The sequence below is a fragment of the Propithecus coquereli genome, unplaced genomic scaffold (assembly GCF_000956105.1).
Source record: "Propithecus coquereli isolate 6110/MARCELLA unplaced genomic scaffold, Pcoq_1.0 Scaffold44, whole genome shotgun sequence".
NCBI classification, from domain to species: Eukaryota; Metazoa; Chordata; class Mammalia; order Primates; family Indriidae; genus Propithecus; species Propithecus coquereli.
In genome coordinates this window covers 9,840,133-9,863,073 of record NW_012150174.1, presented here as the reverse complement: position 1 = coordinate 9,863,073, position 22,941 = coordinate 9,840,133, and the positions used below count along the sequence as shown (strand labels likewise).

The 22,941-nt window shown below is 40.2% G+C and overlaps 1 protein-coding gene across 1 annotated transcript in view; it reads left to right on the top strand.

Moving 5' to 3' along the window:
• The window catches only part of SWAP70 (SWAP switching B-cell complex 70kDa subunit), a 70,310-nt gene extending 49,840 nt beyond the window's left edge, over window positions 1-20,470 (top strand). Inside the window, exons 5-12 of the mRNA XM_012654433.1 lie at window positions 906-1,052; window positions 2,226-2,334; window positions 4,987-5,168; window positions 10,405-10,512; window positions 12,680-12,846; window positions 17,673-17,871; window positions 18,951-19,047; window positions 19,381-20,470. Of these exons, the coding sequence (XP_012509887.1) occupies window positions 906-1,052; window positions 2,226-2,334; window positions 4,987-5,168; window positions 10,405-10,512; window positions 12,680-12,846; window positions 17,673-17,871; window positions 18,951-19,047; window positions 19,381-19,487 (1,116 nt within the window). The 3' untranslated portion in view covers window positions 19,488-20,470. The remainder of the gene's footprint in view (window positions 1-905; window positions 1,053-2,225; window positions 2,335-4,986; window positions 5,169-10,404; window positions 10,513-12,679; window positions 12,847-17,672; window positions 17,872-18,950; window positions 19,048-19,380) is intronic.
• Window positions 20,471-22,941: the final 2,471 nt, after the last annotated feature.

Genomic DNA, 22,941 nt, shown 5'->3' with positions numbered 1-22,941 from the left:
TTAATGATATATATAACCTGCTATAGGTTATCAGCACTTACAGATTTAATATTAAAAATATCAGCTATTCTCAAACAACCCTGAAGGGCTTTGCCCTATAATAATGTGTAATTTTGCTGAAGTAAAAAATTTGAATTACACACCCCCGAAACTGATATGTGGGAAGGAAATACAGGCCTAGTGAATGCGAGCTTAGAAGCCAGTATCCTAACTCCTGGTCTAGTACTTTTCTGCTTGTCTGGAGCAGAGTTCATCCTTCAGAATAGTGAGAGGTCAGATAGAAAGGTAGGTTGGCACCAGAAGTAGAAATCCTTGAATATTTGGTTGAGAAGATATACTTGGGCAAGTTGACACCTTTTATCATTTTCATTTATTGAGGTTTTAATTTACTGAGAATTACTGTTAGGGGTCCTTTCTTTTTCTAAAAATACAGAATAGACAATAGTATAATCAATTTCCATATACCTGTCACCCAGCCCTAATAACCACCAACACATGGTTAATTCTACCCCACCTACTTTTGCCTCTCCTGTATTTTGAAGCAGATTCCAGGTATTCATTTTATCTATAGGTAGGTATCTCTAAAAGATAAATAAATTTTTTAAAAAAAACCAACATCAGGGGTTTCTAAGTCTGTTGCCTGTGTATCACTTTGGGGAGGGATTGTCTCTGAAGTATGTGAAATTTTATACAACCTTTGTCTGCATGTGAGTGCATGAATTTGGGTATAGTACCCTTGGCCTTCAGAAATTCTTGGTAGTCCATGACCCACCAAGGGCAAGAACCATTGATAATGTATTTAGGGTCGTATATCAAATAATGGAGTAGGCAAGGATACCAAGGAAGAGATATAAGCTCTTACAGATAAAAGGACAAACATTTATATCAGGTTTAATCTTCCATAGGGGTACATGATGAAAAAAGGCCATAGACGGAAAAACTGGACTGAACGCTGGTTTGTACTAAAACCCAACATAATTTCTTATTATGTGAGTGAGGATCTGAAAGATAAGAAAGGAGACATTCTCTTGGATGCAAATTGCTGTGTAGAGGTAAGGAAGGCTGCTGTTACTTCTTCACAAGATTACCCGGTGCTGCCCCCTGCTGCTTAAGTAGTTTCTCATCCTCTTCCTTCTAGAGCCTTAAAATAATCCCCAAATTTACATTTCTAACATATTGTAGGTATATGGTTGCTTTAATTTCTGAATCAAAAATTAAAGATAGCTGAAAAAATTTTTTCTAATGTGAATTTATTTTTAATCTTACACTCATGAACAAAGTATAAGGATTGAATCTAATTTGTTTGAACACTTAAGGAGTCATTTATTGAATAAAATAGAGTCGTAAAAAAGATAAGTAAAAAAAGTATTCAGTAACACAATATTTGAAATTCTGAATATGCCAGGAAATATGGGACATTTTGAGTACAATAAATAAAAGAAGATGTAAGCATTACCTTTGAATACTTTGTGTGACTTTTAGGACACTTTATTCATAGGTACTAATTATGTAAAGAAGTGAAGTTTTCACTTCTTTCACATACATTTTTAAGTTTTTAATCTTTATATGAACTGTTCCCATGTCTGTATTTGTTGAAGAACATTTAAATACCTAAGTTCTCATTCGTAAACTGTAGCGTATTTTGATGAATGAAATGGTATAGATATATTAATGCCTTGGGATATGCAATACTCACAAAGGGATCACCTTAGATTTAACTAAACATGGAGACCCGCAAGGTTACCACAGACCATACTAGTCTGCTCATAATGATAAGGGACAGGAGCCACAGGTTGCCAGCCACAGCATCCTAGGTATAAGGAGAGGAAGCCACAATCGGCGGATGTAGGAATCACCCTCACTTAGAAGCCTCATATCCATAGGAGTCAATACCTCTTGTAACAACTCTGCAGGTGTACCTTCCAGGGTTCCTGCAAGGGATGTGCTAAGGTACAAGAGTGGTTATGCTCAGGAAAGCCCAAACTATGGCATTCCCAACAGGTGTTTATAGTTCTTCTAGTCCAGATGTAGTGTACCAATTAGGGTTCATTGTTATCGTAAGTAATATTGCCTAGGGAACAACATTAGTAAATCGGTAATATGCATTTATAGGTATTTTTCATTGACATTGAGTTTCAATGAGGCAGATCTATATAAACAATTAAGATTAAATTGAATTTAAATACTTTAAAATTTTAAAGAACTAATTTTGCTTTCTGTTTTAGTCCTTGCCTGACAAAGATGTAAAGAAATGCCTTTTTCTTATAAAATGTTTCGATAAAACCTTTGAAATCAGTGCTTCAGATAAGAAGAAGAAACAAGAGTGGATTCAGGGTAAGGTAATTTTTATTATTTGCCATGATATACTTGACAGCTCAGACTTTCTATTTTTGAATCTCGTGAAAGATGCTAAGGCATTGTTTCTTTATTGTCTATAGTTATTTCTTTTCTTTTTCTTTCTTTTTTTTTTGAGACAGAGTCTCACTTTTTTGCCCTGGCTAGAGTGCCATGGCAGCAGCCGAGCTCACAGCACCTCAAACTCCTGGGCTCAAGCAATCCTACTGCCTCAGCCTCCCAAGTAGCTGGGACTACAGGCATGTGCCACCATGCCCTGCTAATTTTTTCTATATATTTTTAGCTGTCCAATTAATTTCTTTCTATTTTTTTTAGTAGAGACGGGGTCTCGCTCTTGCTCAGGCTGGTTTCGAACTCCTGAGCTCAAACAATCCGCCCGCCTCGGCCTCCCAGACTGCTAGGATTACAGGCGTGAGCTACCGCGCCCGGCCTATAGTTATTTCTACATGAAAGAAAAACAAATTGAGGCCAGACGCAGTGGCTCACACCTGTAATCCTCGCACTTTGGGAGGCTGAGGTGGGAGGATTGCTTGAAGTCAGGAGTTGGAGACCAGCCTGAACAAGAGCAAGACCCCCGTCTCTACGAAAAATAGAAAAATTAGCTGGGCGTGGTGTTGTGCACCTGTAGTCCCAGCTACTCGAGAAGCTGAGACAGGAGGATTGCTTGAGCCCAGGAGTGTAAGGTTGCAGTCAGTTATCATGATGCCACTCACTCTTGCTCAGGCAACAGGGTGAGACCTTGTCTCAAAAAACCAAAACCAAAACAAAACGAATTTTGAGTTCTCCAATTTTTTAATCAATTTTATTTGCATAATGAATTTGTGGATAAATTATAAATGGGAGATTTTTGGTTTTATTTATTCTTACTATTTAAAAAAAATATAGAATTTCCCCTTTTAAAGATTCTGAAGAATTTTAAAGTGGCCATCTTGAGTTTTTGGTAATAGTAAAACAAAAGAGGAATTATGTAATAGCTTTGGAATACTTCAAGTGATTTTCAAGATTTGTTACTTCCACAAGAAATCATTAGTTTCAAACATCTCAAGAATGCAATCTTTTGAATTAATAACTTTTAAACTAAAGTATTACATTATTCCAAAATTAGTAAAAAATGAAACACTGTGTGTGTGTATTTAATCCTAAAAGGAGATTCTGAATATTATATTCTTAGACATAGGTAGAATTGTGTTATATTGGAGATTATGGTCATTTTTGATATGGTTTAAGAATTCGAGGCATGTGTACCTGGGTTTGAATGCTCTCTCCTGGGTCTCTTGGATTAAGTTGTAAATTCTATAACCGTTTTCCTCTTCTGTAGAATGGGGATAATAATAGTACCTACTTCTCAGGGTTGTCGTGAGGGTTAGAAAATAGGTAATGACAGATATACCTGCACATTTTCAAATTGACATAGATTGCAAGCAGCCTAAGGGACCATTAATTGGGAAATGGTTGAATAAATTATGGTATAACTGCACAATGATGTACCGTGCAGTACTTTATGTACTGATACGGAAAACTCTCCAAGATAAATAAAGTGAAAAAACTCAGGCTCAGAAAAGTGGGTTGTTCCACCATTTGTGTCAAAAGAAGGTGGAGCACATATATACATATTTACTTGTATAGGTTTAAAATATCTCAGGAAAGATGCACAAGAAACTCATAGCATTAGTTGCTAGCGGGGAGGGTAACCCAGTATTGGAGAATAGGAGTAGGAAGGAGACTTAAACGCTTTTTGAATTTGAATAGTGTAAAAGTATTGGCTATTCAAGAAGTTACATTTAAGTAACAAAAATATCACGAAAGAAATCAGATTTCATATAAAAGTTAGATAATGCATGTAAAGGTATGTATTTATTTTATTTTATTTTTAAAATAAATGACAGCTACTGTTATCTATTATCTCAGGAAGGGAGTGTATAGGGAGATGGTTTCATAAGACATAGAAGAGGGGGAGACTAACCGCAGTAGTTTGCAAATCAGATATCAGGAACTTTGAATTTCTGGCCTTACTATGTCTTATTCTTATTTGGCTTTATCAGAATTATAAAGGAGGGAAGTTCAAAATATTGCTGTAAGTTCTTAAATTGTGTTCTTTCAACTGTATTGGGCCAAAAAAGAAAAAAAAGAAAAAAATGTGTGCAGTATTCTCAAATCAGATATCTCTTTAAACACAGATATAGTTATGGAATTTTGGAGCTGGAAGGGACTTTATAGATCATTCTTCTCATTTTAGAGATGGGGAAACTGAAGGTGCAAGAGATCATGTGACTGCTCAAGGTCACACCACTACTGAGTGGCAAAATCAAAATCTACACTGGGCATTCTCCTTTCCTGTCTGGTTTTCTTCCCACTGTGCCATTTGCATGTTAGGGCTGCAAAGAATAAAGAATATTTCAAGCTGGGTATAGTGGTGAGCACCTGTAGTCCCAGCTACTTGGGAGGTTAAAGTGGGAGGACTGCTTGAGCCCAGGAGTTCGAGGCCAGCCTGGGCAGTACAGCAAGACTCTGTTGTTTTAAAAAAAAAACAACAAACCTATAGATTAGAAAGATACAGTAAAAGGGTTGTATAAATTGTTTTTTAAAAAGAATAAAGACTATTTCCCATTTTTTCTCCTATACCTTTTATAGCCATTCATTCTACTATCCATCTGTTGAAGCTGGGCAGCCCCCCGCCACACAAAGAAGCCCGCCAACGCAGGAAAGAACTCCGGAAGAAGCTGCTGGCCGAGCAGGAGGAGCTGGAACGACAGATGAAGGAGCTCCAGGTGGCCAATGAAAACAAGCAGCAGGAGCTAGAGACCGTGAGAAAGGTGGGAGTGGGCGCCAGGCTGGGGGAGGACTCTTCATTCCACTCAGAAGCCATCACTGCCTTGCTTAGGGGCTTTGGTCCTTCCAAGACTAGTTTAATGCAGTTTTATGGAGATGTTTTTTTATGAACTGTGTTCTCAGGAAGTGAACTCAGACCATTGGGCGAGATACCTTGGTTTTCTCAGCCCTGAAAGTATGTGGGTCTCAGGGCAGCAAAAACATTTCATTGACTAGGAAGGCATATTTATAAAAATAATGAGCATGGTTAAGTTTTGTCAGAGGAAGATGCAAAATTTTATTCCCCTGAGGATGTCAAGGCCATTTTTGGTGACCTAGGCAAGGTCTGTTGCTTTTTTACTTTTACCTGTCTGCTCCCATCTTCACTCAGGAGTGCGTTGGAAGACCTTTACTGTAGAAATGTGGGTTTTACTTACTATTTGGAGTGAAAAATATAATCTGGGTCGGCTTCTCCTTTCGTCTCAAGGATAGGAGGTCAAGTACCATCGGCTGTGTAAGATAGTTGATGTTCACTGGGAAACTTTGCTCCTCGGTTATGTCACAGTTCTGGGGGTGGTAGTAAGTCCCCCAGTATGTGGGCATGGTCTTTATTTGGGACACCACTGGTCTGAGCCTGTCTGCCTTGAATCAGTAAGCACCTGCTAACCACAGGTCAAAGACCCTTTTGTGTTCTTCTGTGCAAAGCCTTTGCCCTGGGATGTGGGGATAGCTCATAGCCTAAGACCCCACATTCTTTTGTAACCATAGAAATGCCACACTGTGTGCTAAACTTGCTCTGAGTAGACTCAAAGATTTTAAAAAATACTTTTGTAGTCTTAGGAGCCATGTGGGCATACAATCTTAGAAACAGATGTTACTATGGCACATTTTCTAAAAGCAGCTCCTTAGTTCTTACTGCCCTTCCCCCATCACTCTTGCATCATGCCTCTTTCTGCTGCAATATGTTTGTTTTCTTTAAAAACTCTCTTGATAGGGTACGCTGAGCACCTGCAGTATGTGATTGCTGCTTCCTCCTTCCACTGTACATACATCAGAAGTGGGTGTTATGAGAGTGGTGGGGGGTGGGGAGGTGGCGCTTGGTGTCTTTTTTTATAATTTGTTAAAATTATAAAATAGCTCATGCCTGCAGAGGAGAGTGTGAAATATGTATATACAAATAATCCTACAGTGAATACCTGTGAAACTACTACCCACATTAAGCTAGAAGATTGCCAATACCTACATTTTAGAAACTTTTTTTTTTCCTTTAATTTTTTCAACTTTATAAATAGTGCTGGGCACAGTGACATGCCTGTAGTCCCAGCTACTCAGAAAACTGAGGCGGGCAGATTGCTTGAACCCAGGAATTTGAGACCACCCTGGGCAACATGAACCTTATCTCAAAAAAAAAAGAAATTTATAAATAGTAAAATGTATGATTTATATATAGTTTCATGAATTTTTACATGTGTCTTGATTCTCGTAACCACCACAGGCAGGATATAGAACAATTCTAATACCCCAAAGAATTCCGTCATGCTGCTCCTTTATGTTCAGACCTTCCCCTCATCCCTAACCTTTGATCTGTTATCTGTTCCTATATTTTTGTCTTTTCCAAATTGTCATGTAAATTGAATCATACAGCATATAAATTCTCAAGACTGGGTTCTTTCACTTAGCATCATGCATTTGACATTCATCCATCTGATGCCTAACTCTTTTAAACTCTGTCTCCCGGGAGCATATAGGGGCCCTGTTTTGTGAATTCAGGCATTAATGTGAATTCATGCCTGGTGTTGGCAAGATATAAACCTACCTAGACAGCTTTCCCACTGCCTAGGTTTACAGAATTATTTAAGCGACTGATTTGGGATTCTTGGATAAGTACTGAAAATTTTTTATAGATCTCTTAATAATTTTTTTTTCTTTTCAGTAAATACAATTTTCCAATTTTTCACTGAAGCATTCTCAGAAAAACATTGCTTAGATGAGTATTTTAATCACCTGGAATTAGGTTACGTGTCTGTTAGGTTCTTAAGACTTGACAGGCCTCATTTTAATCAGAAGGAATAAGAAATCATGGTAGTTTTATGCTGGGCACAGTGGCTTACGTCTGTAGTCCCAGCGCTTTGAGAGGCCAGGGCAGGAGGATCATTGGAGGCCCGGAGTTGAAGACCAGCCTGGGAAGAAGAAGCAAGACCTGTCTCTGCAAATAGTTTAAAAAATTAGCTGGGCATGATGGTGCACGCCTGTAGTCCTAGCTACTGGGGAGGCTGAGGCAGGAGGATTGCTTGAGCCCAGGAGTTTGAGGTTACGTTGAGCTATGGTCATGACACTGCACTCCAGCCTTCTCTCTAAAAGAATTTTTATGTATAAAAATATTTTTTTAAAAAGGCATTCCATGGAAAGATTTCCTCCCACCTCTTTCCCCCTCCTGACTAGTTTCTACCCCTTGTCCAAGGTAAGCAAATATGAACGTATATTCTTATTTTCCCATTTGTTTAAAAACAAAAAAGTACATACCAACCTTATTGTTCTTTGTCTAGTTTATTTTACTTAATGTATTTATGAGATCTTTCTATATCAGCATAAGGAGGGCTTTTTCATTCTTTTTTATGGCTGTATAATATCCTATTATATGGCTGTGTAATTACTTATTTAACCAGTCTCCTGTTGATGAACATTTGGGTTGTTTTAATCTTTTGTTTTAATGGACAGTGCTATAGAGAATTAAACCTGTGTCATTGTATTTGCATTCATACATGTTCTGATATCTCTGTAGAATAAATTCACGGAAGTGGGAATGTTGGGCCAGAGAGTACGTACATCTTTAGTTGTGAAATCCAGGCTGATGGAACAGCCACCATCTTGAATGTTACTGTTCACTCTGCCAGAAGAAAAAGTGTTCTGGGGTTTGGCGGTGAAGTGCTCCAGCTCAGAAATGTCACACTGCAGTTCTGTTTACAATATTTTTGCCAGAACTAGTCACATGTTTCTGACGAGAAGTCACCTGTCAAGCTTACTGGAATTCCTTTATGTGTGGTGAATCATTCTTCTTTTGCTGCTTTCAAGATTTTATTTTATTTTGGACTCTGTCTCCAAAAAAAAATTCTGTCTTTTTATCGAGATACCATTTGATAGGATATTGTCATTCCTTCCATTACTTCTTTAGCATGGTTTCCTTTAGTTATCTGAAAATACACCATTTTTAACAACTGCTTTGAAGTCTGTCTGCTAAATCCACTGTCTGGGCCTCTTCAAAGGCAGTTTCTATTGCCTGCTTTTTTTCCTTTGCATGTCTCATAATTTTTTGTTGAAAACTGGACATTTTAGATAATGTATGGTAGCAACTCTGGATACTGATTCTATCCTTCCTCATAGCTTTGGGCATATGCTGCTATTTTAGCAGGGCTGTTTTGAGTGTCTCTTTTCCTGCTCTCTTCGTTAAGCAGTCAGTCAACCTCCCTTGTTATCACACTGAGCTGTTAAAGTTCACTAATTTCAGCTGATTGCTCTATTGTTTTTCACAATGCCCTAGGGCAGTGGTCCCCAACCTTTTTTGGCACCAGGGACCAGTTTCATGGAAGTCAATTTTTTTCAGACTGGGTGAGGTGGGCGGGGGAGGTGGAGCTCAGACAGTGATGCCTGTAATGGGGAGCAGCTGTAAATACAGATGAAGCTTTGCCTTACCTCCTGCTGTGTGGCTTGGTTCCAAAGTTTCATGGAAGACATTTTTCCTCAGTTGGCAGTGGGGGTTAGGGGGTGTGGAGACTTTTCCTCAGTCGGGGGTTGGGGGTTGGGGATGTGGAGCTTAGGCAGTGATGCCGCCTGGTTCCAAACAGGCCACAAACCTGTACTGGGCCGCTGTGGCCCGGTCGTTGGGCACTACAGCCCTAGGGCCTGACTTGTCCCACAGTCTGATTAAATTCAGGCCCACATGTAGTGTTTAAGTCCTGTCTTTGAGACTTGTTCCTACTACCTAAGAGCTTGTCTTAGCCATCTCTTTCCCTGGTTCTCTGTCAAACTTTTGTCTGGTCTGTGGTTTAGTTTGTTGTTCTGTGGAGCTATCAGCCTTAATTCCTTACTACCAAAGTCTCCATTGTTTTTGAGAGTGCCCTTAGGCTTGTGCTTCATTATGCTTTCAAATAAAGTCAGTTCTTTCCGGGAGAGCTTCATGGCCTGGCTTTCTCCCTGGGCAGAACCTCTGTGCAATGTTCTGGAGCTAGGGGCGGAGGCAGTGGTCTCCTTCTCTTGGAGTGATACTCCTGCTTTATGAGCCCGTCACTAGGTGGAGGTGATGGCCTTTAGTCTTTGCCGCTTGCCTCTCCCTGTGTGGAGCTTCTGCCTCACAAGTGAGTTGAGACAAGGGTGATTGGGCCCAGTATTCTCAGCCTGTCATACCAGGGATAGAACTTCTGCCCTGTGAGTGAAGGGCTGGTGGAGGAAGGGAGCCCCAGACCTCTCAGCCACTCTTGACTGGAGTAGAGTTTCTACAACATGGAGCTGAGGAGGATGAAAAATACTGGTGACCTTCCTCCTCCCAGAAGACGTCATAGCCCTAGATGACTGAGGGGAGAGGGAGCCCTTGTTCTGGGTTCCATCTGCCCGGAGCAGAGCTTCCTTCTCACTGACGTTGTGGGGGAGGAGAAGGGAGCGCATTGTGCCTCAGATGCCACAGAGGCTCGTAGTTCTTACTGAGATTTAGTAGATTTTCTTAGATAAATATTCTCCATTTGCTGTATGCCATCAGGATAATTTCTAGAGACTTTAAATGGTTGTTTTTTATAATAATTTATACCGGTTATGATTTCACTGGGGAAAACGTCCATGGAGCTCCTCATGCCACCCTTCTGGAAGTTGAATTTTGATAAAAGTTTTAAGGAATAACGTGTACAATGACAAAACTGTATAGAAGGAGCTCAAGAAATAGCTCTCAAGCCTCATGAATGCAGTTGCAAGTGAATTTAAGGCAATGACTATACTAAAAACTTCCTATGCAAAATGTTGTTCAGGCTCATCAGTAGTCATTCATTTACTAATTTGTTTTGTATGTTGATTTGACAAATTGTTGGAAGGGAATTCCGATGGAGCTGAAAGTTTTTATACTATCTTTATTGAATGTTAAGAATGTTTGGCTTCACCCACATGTTTAAATGTGACTCTCTCTCTCTCTCTCTCTTTCTCTAATGTACTCTACTGTAACAATACTGTTTTTCTGTGGATGGTTTTTTGCTTGGGTAGAAACTGGAAGAAGCAGCATCTCGTGCAGCAGAAGAGGAAAAGAAACGCCTTCAGACACAAGTGGAACTGCAGGCCAGGTTCAGCACAGAGCTGGAGCGAGAGAAGCTTGTGAGTACTACGTGGCTAGGGAAAGCCACTGCAGTAGCTCACAGAGCCAGCCACGGATGGGGGAAGGGGGAAGGGCTGGTAGCTGCTGGACTGAGGCCATCTTATCAGCTTGGTTCTGCCACTGACTCGCAGTGGGCTATTGGGAAAGTTATGTGTTCGTTCATTCATTCATTATCTGTTTATTGAGCACCTTCTATGTACCAGGCACTGGGCCAAAAATATAAAGGTAAAAGACATAAACCTTCTTTTCAAGACCTCTAAGTAGAAATGTATGGAATGGGGTGATAAGTGCTTGGTTAGGGTAACTGTTTGTCCTGGTTTGCCTGAGACAGTCCCTGTCATCCTGGAATAATATTTAATAACTTCCCTTTTCATTCTCAAAAGAGTTCTGGTTATGAAAATAAATTGTGTTAGGGCCCAAGGGAAAACTTCCATTTTGCCCACTGAAGATTTGCTGGAAGATCAACTGACAAAAGGCATATTAATCACAGAAAAGGCATACAAATTTATTAATGCGTACAAAGGGAGAACCACAGTGATTACTCCCTGGCCCCTAGTGGGATTTAGAAGCTTATATACCATCTTGAGATTACAGAAAGAATCAGGACTTGGATCGTGACAAAAGAGGTTGTGGTTGGGGAGAGAAGAGGAGGCCTGGCTAGCAAAGGTGGTGGTGGTGTATAGATGAAATCTCACAGGCAGCAGCCCTTGGAGAGAGTAGATGGTAAATGTTTCTCTCAGGTCTTTAAAAGTGTCAGACTCTCAGTTAATCTTTCCTAGATCCGGATAAGGGAAGGCCTCAAAGAAAACCTGGCTGCATTAATGCAGATTTTCTCTACAGATGCAAATCTTGCCCACCCCCACCCCCAAAAGATAGCTACTTTTGTTGGCAACCCCTCTCAACAGCCATCTCAAAATATGTCAAGGAAGTTTATTTTGGAGTGAAATATTTTGATTTCCTTGAATGGCTATGGAAAAATTAAGCATTGGTTCCAAAACGTTTCTCCTCTATAATGAGCCAAGTTTTGGGGTGGGTTGGTGTTCTGAAGTCATAAGAACATCTGGATTCTGGTTTTCTGCTCTTGGCAGCTCTGATTCATCTTAGAGGCTCCCATCCCCACGAGACCCAAGGTCCAGGTTGCTTTAGGTAATTAGCTGATTAATTGGAACACAGATCTTCTCACCTTGAGTGATACTGCGTGGGAGAGTACCCAGTGCTGAACCCAGTGCTTAAATATAAGTGTGTGACATTTCCTTTAGTCACTTTTTATTGCTTAGAGTTGAAAGAGACATGTTTGTGTTATGACAGACAAGCGCCTGGAGGAAGGCAGATGTGATGTAAAGAAGCAGTGCTACCCTCACAGCCAGAAGGTCTGGCCTGTTTCCTCTCTGCTCCTTCTTCCTGAGCATTGTCTTTCTCTTCTTTAAATGCTGGATGATCTCTTGTGACTCTTATGAGTACGAAATGAGCTAATGCAAGTGAAAATATTTTATAAACTGCAGAGACATAGGCTTATGTGTATGATATTATATTTAGGATGGCCTTCTCTTTTGATTTTTGAGACAGGGATTCAAAACTCTTTAACCCAGAAGGGGAAAAAAAACCTATAACTTGTTAAGACACTAATTGCTTACTAGTTAATTGCTTGAGTTCCTTCAGGGCTGGGGGTGCCCTAGGGAGGGACAACAGGAGAGATGGAGGCAGCCAGGTAAGTGCAGGAGACCTGTAGGCTAATCTTTACTTTCCCCTTTAACACTCCGACTGGGAAAAGGTTCATTGCTTTTGGAGAAGACTCTGTTGGTAGAGAGGTTATGGCTTTAATATAAAAAGGAATTTAAAGAGTAATTATACAGGGAAACGTTTTTTTTCCTTGACTTGATTCTTAAAATAAGAAGTGGAAGGGATAGAAAATATACCAGGGCAGGAACACAGCATTGTGGGTTGCAGTTTGTTTTTCCCAGACTGTTTTACTGTTAGTATTGGGTGTGGTGCTTCTGACTCCTCCATCTTTGGTTTACAGATTGAAGGACAGGGCCCCACCATCCTGATGGGCTGTGCTGTGGCTATGGGCAACCCCTCCAAATGGAAGGGGAGGGGGAGGGGAGGGTTTCCCTGAGGAAGAAGTCTACCTGCGTTTAAACGTGACCCTCATGTTTATACCATCAGATCAGACAGCAGATGGAAGAACAGGTTGCCCAAAAGTCCTCTGAACTGGAACAGTATTTGCAGCGAGTACGGGAGCTTGAAGACATGTACCTAAAGCTGCAGGAGGCTCTTGAGGACGAGAGACAGGCCCGGCAAGATGAAGAGGTGGTGCGGAAGCTTCAGGCCAGGTGCAAGATGGGTTTGCAGCCTTTGCCTTTATGTACTTTGCTTGGGCTAATACGATTTCTCAGAATGACTAACAAATAGTGGAGAGGGAGGGGTATCTCAGCCCTGGCTGACTGCATTTGAGATGTTGTCCAGATTCGGCAGACCTTGGGGACTTGGCTGGCTGGGTATTTCTTCTCATTCTGGGGCACTGGGAAACCCTTGCTCTGGGCCTAAAGAAGGGCCTTATATCTATTTTAGAATAGTTTGGTGGTATGTTGGAAGGGGTACCCTTAATCATATTCTAGAATGTCCACAGACCTAGGATCAGCTCTGGTGAAGAACTTGGCATCTTTAACATGTTTCAGACCAGGGAAGGCCCTAGGTGTGGAGGCAGGGGCATGCTCAGGCCAGAGTTGCAGCCAGATTTTGGGGGTAAGGAGGAAATATGCTGTTTGGTTATTCAGGACTGGTGACATTCCTTCAGTAATTACTACTTGAAATCCTAGTTTTAAAAGTTATTTTGAAATCTAGATTTTTTTTTTTTCTTTAGAGGTTTTAAAGTTAGATTTACTACTTATGATAGTCATGTTCTCAGATGAGAACTCTCAATTTTGGGCCTTCATGGCAGCAGGAGGACAAAATAAAATGAAGACCCCCAAAGGGCAAATTTGAGCTATTCTCTTCCAGCTTCTACCTTGCTGTCCTATTTGCGTTCTTTAAAATGGGAGGGAGGCACTAAAACATAGTAACTGTAATAGCACCTGGTCAGTGCAGATATACCCAGACTTTGAGCTGTGACCCCCTGTTTTTGGGAGCAGTTATGAGATGAGCTGGGATAGATTTTCCATGGCTGCTATTTTACATGTAGAATAGCAAAAGATGTTTGTTTAATCTTTAGGTAGGAAGAGAGGAAAAAAAAAGAGTCTTTTTTAGTTGTATTACTTTGCCAAAAGCGATTTCAAAAATAATTTGGTTTTTAAAATTTAGATTTTATTAAGGAAAAAATTATTTTCTAAACAGAAAATCAAGTGCTTAGCGTATTGCCTGGCATGTACAGGTCCCACGGGTATGTTTACTGTACTGTGGTATTAACCAGGTTCACGGAACTATTATACCTTCCAGTACCATTGGGCATTGATGTTAGCAGAAGATCCACTGCATGGGAAGGTTTGAGTCCCATGTGACTTCCAAAGAGTGGCATTCTATGCGATACTACTTATTTTTTGAGCCACTTGATAATTCGTGCTATATTAGGAGTTTGTATATTGTCCTTTTGTAAAGAATTCACAGGTAAGATATGCTATATATATTACTCAGTTTCGAGGGAATTTGATTATGACACAGCAGAGGTTGGATCACAGAGGGAACCAGATAACTCTAGAAATTTACTGAAATATCAGTTATTTAGTGTTTATAGAATGAGTGATGTTTTGCATAAGGAACAATTTTGGATAATTGAAGCCAGTAGTTTTTTTTCTTTCTTTTTTTTTTTTTTATTTCAGCATATTATGGGGGTACAGATGTTTAGGTTACATACATTGCCCTTGCCCCTCCCTCCCCCCCAAGTCCGAGTTTCAAATATGTCCATCCTTCAGGTGGTGTGCATTGCACTCTTTGTGTATGCATATACCCGTCCCCTCCTCCCCCGCCCCTGCCCAACATCTAATAGATGTTATTCTTATATATGCACTTATGTGTTGATCAGTTAATACCAATTTGATGGTGAGTACATGTGGTGCTTGTTGAAGCCCGTAGTTTTTAACCAGTGATATATATCAGAATCACCTTACAAAGCTTTTTAAAAATTACCAAATCAAAACATCTGTGAATAGGAGGTAGACATGAATATTGTTATTTTAAAAGCTCCGGCTAATTATTTTGTACACTCGGATTAAGCAAATAGTAATACTGTTTCAACCTTTTGAATGCAAATATAACTACTATATACAGCTCCGCTCCAGTAGCTGAAAGTACTGCACAAAAGTTTAAATTTTTCTTGGTGTGCAAATGCCCTTTTATGAACACAACTATTTTAAAGTGGACCCCCTCTAGTGGTCATTTTTAAGTGAGGTGGGTTCCTCTCTTTCCCAAAGTCACTGATAGCTGAGCCTGATTCATGGAGGTGTTCTTTCAGATTGGCAAAAGGGGCTTGCACTTTGCTCCTCAGGATAGGCCTTTCTGGGTAGGAAAAAACAAGGGAAGTCATCATGGACTTGGGTTAGAAACACTGGCACTAATGAAATGAAACAATCTTAGGCCAAGGGTCTGGATAAAGGGCTTTTAGTTAACTCTTCTCTGTCCTTTCTTAAAGCAGTAACAAGTCATTCTTAGAATATTTGGCATCTCATTATTCTTTTAATGGATGGTTCATTCTCTGTCATTGTTTTAAGTTTCCCCAGAGATAATTTTTATAGTAAATTGTTTAAATACAAGAACTTTGACTTGAGCCATCTGGGTCTTGTGATTTTTTTTTCATTAAAATTGAAGTTAATTTTTGATGTGCAATCCTAAAAGTTATCTAGCCTCTTCTGATAGGAACTCAGAAGAAAACTGTTCATTTAAAATTTGCAAGTTATTGGAAAGTTCTTGAGGCTGAGCCATAATCTGTCCCATTATAACTTTCACCCACATTGGATCTGTAAGGCCCAGAAGCATTCCTTAGTCATGTCTGTATTTCCAGCAACTAGTGTGGTGCCTGGTACACAGTAAGTGCCCAAGGAATATTTTCTGAACGACTGCATGAATCCAAGTTCTACTCATTGGGGCCACATGGAACAACAGTCTCTCTTTCAGGTGATACAATACTTTTCATGCATTTGAAGGCAGTTGGGACTAGGCTCTGGAGTGAGGTTTGATTCCCAGCTCTGGTACTTCCAGCTGTGTAACTTTAGAGAAGTTATTTCACACTTTGAGCCTTCAGTTCCTTATCTGTAAAATAAGGATAATTGCCAACCTTGTAGGGTTGTTGTGAAGATGAAATGAGATAATGCATGCCAAGTGGTCAGCATAATGTCTGACATTTGTAGTCACTGAGAGCATTTTGCTTTCTGTTCCTTTATCTTATTTGTACATGGGGAAGATATATTAATATAATGTGTAGAATGTAAAAAATAAGCATTCAAAAAAGATATTGACAGGCTGGAATGATGGTTTTAAACCAAGAAGATAATTTAAAATATCAGCAGAACAAGTACAGGATCTAGGAGACTTGGCTTAATATTAAGCAATTCTTTTGAAAAGATTTAGGGTTTCACTTCTGTGATGTGGTTGCCAAAAACCTCATATAGTCTTAGGCAGCCTTAATGAATTTGAAGTGTCCGGAACAAATGAGGTAATAGTCCCACTGTAATAGTATGAGCTATTATTTATTCATGCACCTGTTAGGGACCAGGCTGTAGAGCTCCCCCATCCCCTTGCCCTCCATGGAAAAATTGTTTTCCACGAAACCAGTCCTTGGTGCCAAAACGGTTGGGGATCGCTGATTTACTTGGCACTTACTAGGTGGTAGGCATATAAATACCTTACATTCATTATCACCTTTAATCCATCAATAAACCTTTGATGGCTGGTATAAAGCTGAGGCACAGATAGGCACTAAAAGTCTTTGGTCAGAGTCCAGTGGATGCCATTGATGCCAGTGTTGGTACTGGGCATCAGCATTGACCGTGGGAGCTCTCGACTGAATGTTGCTGCCACCAGCAAGATAAATTCTCACTGGCTCTGCTTCTTTGCTTCAGAGTCAAAGTTCCAGGAGGGGCTTCTGCTCAGGCCTCCACTGTGTTCCGGCTGCCAGTGGGTGGTAGGGCAGGTGTCTGGCATGTGGATTCTGTAGCGGGAGATGGGCCTTGCCTTCCATGAAGACTCCTACTGTGACAGATTCTCTAGACACATGAAGGGGGTTCAGAGGCTGGGCAACCTAAGCATCTGCAAATGTCCATTCCCCTTCCATACTTTTACCACTAGAAGGAAAAAAAACAGGGGCCCATCCAGTCTTGTTCATGGTTGTATCCCCAATGCCTAGAAAAGCACATGGAAGGCACATAATACATTTTGAATGAGTGAATAAACTCTTCACTGGTCAGACATTTACAGTGATGTGTTCAGTTGTGGACATCAAACTCCAAGAGACATCTAAGGAGCTGGAGTGTGTCTTAAGAAGGATATTGAGTCTGGAAGCTGGGTCCCCATGTTTAAGGCTTCATCTGTAATGTAGGGATAACACCTTGCAGGATTATTAAGGGGCTAGCAATAATGAAGATAAAGTGCCAGACATGTAGTAATTGTTCAATAAATAGTATCTGTTATTATCCTGCCTTATATTAGCTCCTTCTCCCTGCATCTTCATTGATTATCAGCTTTTCCCCTGGTAATAGGTTTTTAATAAATGAAAAATGTTTCGATGTTGTAGCAACCAGGCAAATTTCAAAACTTGGCTGTACCACCTGGCAGGTGGGCGACCTAGTATAGGTCACTTAACCTTTGTGCCTCACTTGCTTCATCTCTAAGATATGAATAATAGTACCTAAGTTCACCATGAAGATTAATTGAGAAAATACACTTGAGTCTTAGCTCAGTTCCTGGCACATATTAAGCTATAGCACAAATGTTATTTTGTTTTTTCTTTTCAAAAAAGGGTGAAACCAAGAGAGCTTGGAGCAGGGCACATGGACCATTTTACCCGCTTTATGAATATGAATTTCTCTGGCTCCTAGTTTCCTCCTTGTAAAATGAGAGAGAGGCATGAAATGACTTCAGATATTCTCTTGTCTAAAATGCCTCCCTCACCTGCTGGGTCACAGTGGTGACCTGGGCAGGATCTGATCCTGAGATCTTCTTCCCATTGTAGGTTGTTGGAGGAAGAGTCTTCGAAGAGGGCTGAACTGGAAAAATGGCACTTGGAGCAGCAGCAGGCCATCCAGACAACTGAAGCGGAGAAGCAGGAGCTGGAGAATCAGCGTGTCCTGAAGGAACGTGCCCTTCAGGAGGCCATGGAGCAGCTGGAGCAGCTTGAGTTAGAGCGGAAACAAGCGCTTGAGCAGTACGAGGTAATCACACTGGGCCATGCAAGTTTGCATGTGTATTTAAAACAAAACTTGTGTATTTAAAACAAAATAAAAAAAACAAAACATTTTTCAGTAATAGGATATTTGCTTGGCTGTCAGTATGAAGCTATAGTAAGAATTTTGCTTAGCTATAAGAAGAAAGAGAGGAAGTTTTTATGGGCGATAAGTGTATCAGTCAGAGTCCAGTCAGGAGACAAATCACACAATAATTTGAATGGGGAAGGTTTAATATAAAAAAATTAATGTTACAGCTCTTTTAGAATTTATTTAGCAAGTTTTCCAGTCCTCACCAGAAGACTCCCTTCCTCCTCCCCACCAAAAAAAATTGTTAACCATAACAGGGGATTACCTACTAAGCTGTAAAGAAGACTTGAAAAACGCAGGAATGGCAGATGTAGGACCCAGCCACTGCCTCTAGGACTGAGGGAGAGATCCAGGGAAGGAACAAACTGCAAGAGGGTCCCTTGCCCTTTAAACCCCAATGCTGTGAGCTAGACCTCTTTGGAGGGAGCCCACACATGGCAGAGAAGTTTGCCGAGGTGCTGTGCCAGCAGAGCTCATTGGGAAGCTGCCCTCTGGGAGGTGCCATGAAAACTCACTGTGGATGAGCACGGTGGGTGTCCTGAGTGTCACTGAAGCTCGCCAAGTGGAATCTGGAAGAAAAGCCCCTTGTCTGCTTGTACCTTCAGCACCTTCTACTTACAAAGCTTACAGCTACTGCCACCTAGTGAGAGAGAATGATTCTGATATCACCAGCAGCCCAGTGAAGGGTGGATTTGGAGTGGAGCGGCAAGTAAACTGTAACTGGCACACAGGATCGTATGCATTCATCTGTAATTAGTGTGCGTATGGTCTGGGTTCCAATCCTGGCTCTACTGTTTCCTCCCTGTGTGACATTTCCACTCTGTACAATGGGAGTTAATAATAGTTCCTGCTTCTCTAAGTGGCCGTGAGGATTTAATGAGATAATCTACAAGCATACAGTAAGGGCCCAATCATTGTTATTTGGTTCTTAAACTACTTGTGTGTCTGCATAGTCCAAAATCCAATTTTTGTTCCAGGGAGTTAAAAAGAAGCTGGAGATGGCAACTAATAAGACCAAGAGCTGGAAGGACAAAGTGACCCATCATGAAGGATTAATTCGACTGATAGAACCAGGTAACAGACTCTATGAAGTAATCATATATTTATTTTTAAATTTTTTTTTGTTTTATTTGTATATTTGAATTATACTGAAAAAAAATAACCTTTTTAGTCCAAATGTTTAAAAACCAAGTTGTTAGCATAAATTTCTCTTGAATAACTTGTCCTCTAATAAGTAGGAGGGCCCCAGTTAATCCCCTCTGTATACATCTGGTTGTTCTAGCTGATATGACATTTATGGATATTCCTCAGAAAAGAAATAAAAAAGAAACATTTCTGTTTTTTCTGTGGAGAAATCATAATGTATGTAGAAGTACTTCCTATATTTAAAGCATGTTTGTGTCCTAGGTTCAAAGAACCCTCACCTGATCACTAACTGGGGACCTGCAGCTTTCACCCAGGCAGAACTTGAAGAGAGAGAGAAGAACTGGAAAGAGAAGAAGACCACAGGGTGACTGCCTGTGACGAAGTCACATCAGTTGTGTAGATACTGCATGGCAGGAGAGCTTTATGCTAAAGACAAAAATGGGCTTTGCTGCTTTTAACTCTTCTTCCTTCAGTGCCTCTAATTGGGTCAGTATCCTAAGGAAGCCTTCCTATTTATCTTCCTGAAAAGAGAGAGAAAAGGCAATATTGTCAGGCTCTTTACTTTCTTTGAACCTTGCTTCAGCTTCTGAAAATTACCTTTTAGTTCTCTCAGATTCTTCTCCGAATGAGGCAGTGCGCAGACAGCACAGTCAACTCCATCATCTGCAGCACTGGAGGGGTGTGGGGCATAGGTGCTCAGTATCGTTGGACAATCAGAACCTCTTTGGACTGGGTGTCAGCTTTTTCCTTTGGCAGAATGTTTCCTTCTCCAAGTATGTGTTTTTAAACTAGATTGGCCAGTCTGCTTGCCATTCCATTCCAGTTGACATGAAACGCCTTTGACCACTGGTGCTCTGATAGAGCAGTCACGGAGCCACTGCCTTTCCTGGTTGCCCTTCTGCAATGTGATCTGGACAGTGGAGGTTTTCTAGCTTCTCCTAAGATACTTCTTCCCTGGCTTGTATCGTTCCCATCTCCTTTCCCCTCACCTCAAAGGAAAACATCCCTTCGCTCATTACTCTCAACCTACTTTTCTCTCTCGTTCTCTCTTGTACTCTCTCTCTAGCAAATGATGTGCTACCAAGTATATGCCAGGCTGTGAGAGGATTATGTTAAGGAGTAGAAAAGCTAATTTGAAATAAAAATTATTTGGATAATTTATAAAGCAGATTATATATGGACAATGGGAGGTTGACCGTATGTCTGCTAGATTCAAAACGTCATGAAGATCATGGTGTGTCATTACTGAGCCATGATATTAACCTTTGTTAGGTGGGCAGCTTTTCTGCCTTTTCCCTCCCTCCATGGGTGACAGTAGAGGAACTATCCAATAAAAATAAATGTAACAGGGAAATTGGGATCATAGTTTCTATGCATCTGATTTGAAAGGAGTATTGAGGAAGGTTTTCATATATAATTTATCTTTGGATTGAGAATATTATTCATGAGATCAAGCCTTCCAACACAACTTATAATTTATAAGCAGCAGTAGTAACTCCATGGATAGCAGTAATGCTTAAAATTATAAATAAATTTGGGGATAGTTCAATTATTGCTAAAAAAATAAAGGCAGAATTCAGTGGAATAATTAAAGCCTTCTCTCTCTACAAGTATCAAATGAGGACAGAGAATCCCACGTATCCTTACGCTGGTGCTTGCATAAAAGTAGAAAGGAAGCTATTCCAAAAAGATGTACACATCTAGAGAATATGGTTTTAGAGATTTCAATGTATGTATTTATTTACATGAGAGGAAACTGGATTATAATCCCATAAATTACCACCTTTTATGACTGGAAAATATTTGCCAATGAAATGATATTTAGAAATTTATCGTAAGGTTTTTAGCTGTTTAATAAAAATGTAACTTTATTTAATGATTTCTTATAGTTGCTGTTACAAAGTTTAGATTATTATCTAAAATATCTTTGTATCATGTGCCTTCAAAATTCAACAGCTAATTTGGGTGCTGGTTTCTGCTCAGCTCCTTGTCAGTATCATCATTTTATGTAGTAGCTGGGAGGTATATCAGATCAAGACCTAGATGAGAAATGGAACCTTTCCTGTGGTTTGATTACACATCACACCAGGGGACTCCAGTATCCCCGATTCCAAAATAAGAAAAAGATACTTTACAAAGAAGCTGATGACCTATGTGAAATCTATAGGGTGGAAACAGTATGGGCTTGGGAGTCTTAACAGCCTGTGCATGGTGGGGAGGAATAATGTGAATTTCTACTTTTGGGAAGTGGTGAAATAGGCCTTGTACCTCTGCAGAATGTCCTTCCTTAAACCTGGTTTGTGCCACAGCTGCCGCTGAAAACATGACCTGGGGCTTACAGGCTCCTATGGACCTCACTGTCTGGCTCTGGGGTGTCGGCCTGAGGACTGCCTGCTTTCTGGTCTCATGTGGACTTTCACTTGACCAAGCAGTTCTGTGTGGTTGTGCAGAAGCTTTCCATTTAATGCATTGTGTTACTGGTTTACATCTTGGCTTTGATGGCACTATCTCCAGGAGGCAAAAATCCTTTAAAAAAGTGCTTTGGCAAAGATAGATATTAACAAATCAAAGCACAGAAATGAACTGAGTAAATCCCATTTGGAATGATATTTTCATACTAACTGAATTCTTCTTAATATTTAACATGGTGTCAACTGTCAAAGTGCTAATAGAACCCATGGTGGTTTTACTTTTGTAATTACTGTACAGAAAATCTCAGAAGTGTTTGAGTGCTTGTCATCATCAGGCCTTTTCCTTAGTAAATAGGGAGGGATATGATCATTTATAGGAATTATGCATGAAAAAGTTTTAAAAATGTATTTTTGTGATATGCTGAGAGGAAACCAAATATTTATAATCTTCAAATATTCTTATTGAAACATTGTACAATGTAATATGCTCAACTTTAATTTTTTGCTAATTTTTCTAAGATATATTAAAAATGTTTTGTATGTTTTTTTTTTAGTAAAATGGACCCAGTAAGAAAATTAAAATACCAGAACAACATACATTTTAAACTGATTTAATAAAACAGTGGGGTAAAGTTGTGTGTATGTATGTTTACTTTCATATAATGAGATAGACTTTAGGGACACTTCCTAAAAACACTGGGGTTGGTGTTTAGACCCCAAGAAGTTGGCTATGGCCTTATGTTTGGTGTTTGAGTCACTAATGTGGGCAAACCATGGCTGATGTGTCAGCTCTCAAACGGGAACTTACAAAGATGATTTCTCCTTCATTGTTGCTATTACCTCCAAATCCTCTTACCTCTGTTTTCCTGTATTTTCTTTTTATGCCTTTCAGTTTTTCTTTTACCAGAGTAAACAGTATGGTTTTTACGTTTTGGTTTATGTGGCTACCAAGATAAAACTCCTATTGTGGACTAAGCGGGCCCACTCAAGCCAGCTTGATTGTGCATTGGAACGCTGATCTTTCCCTTTTAGAGGGAGGGTGGGTGAGAGAGAACACTAGTTGGTGTTTTTTTAAAACTGTTCCTTCTCTATTGCAGTGGTTCTTAACTGATGGCGATTTTGCCCTCCACCAGGGGGCATTTGGCAATGTTTGGAGACATTTTCGGTTATTACAACTGGAAAGAGCATTACTGGCATCAAGTGGGTAGAGGCCAGGGATGCTGTAATACATCCTACAATGCACAGGGCAGCCCCCCAGGAATAGAGAATTATCTGGACTAAAATGTCAACAGTGTCGAGGTTGAGAAAACCTGCTCTACAGAAAGGCAAGTTCCATTATGCAGAACACAAAAGGCTCAGGGGTTCCCTTTCTTTCAGAAGTCTCAGCAATTGACTGACCTTTTTGGTGTAA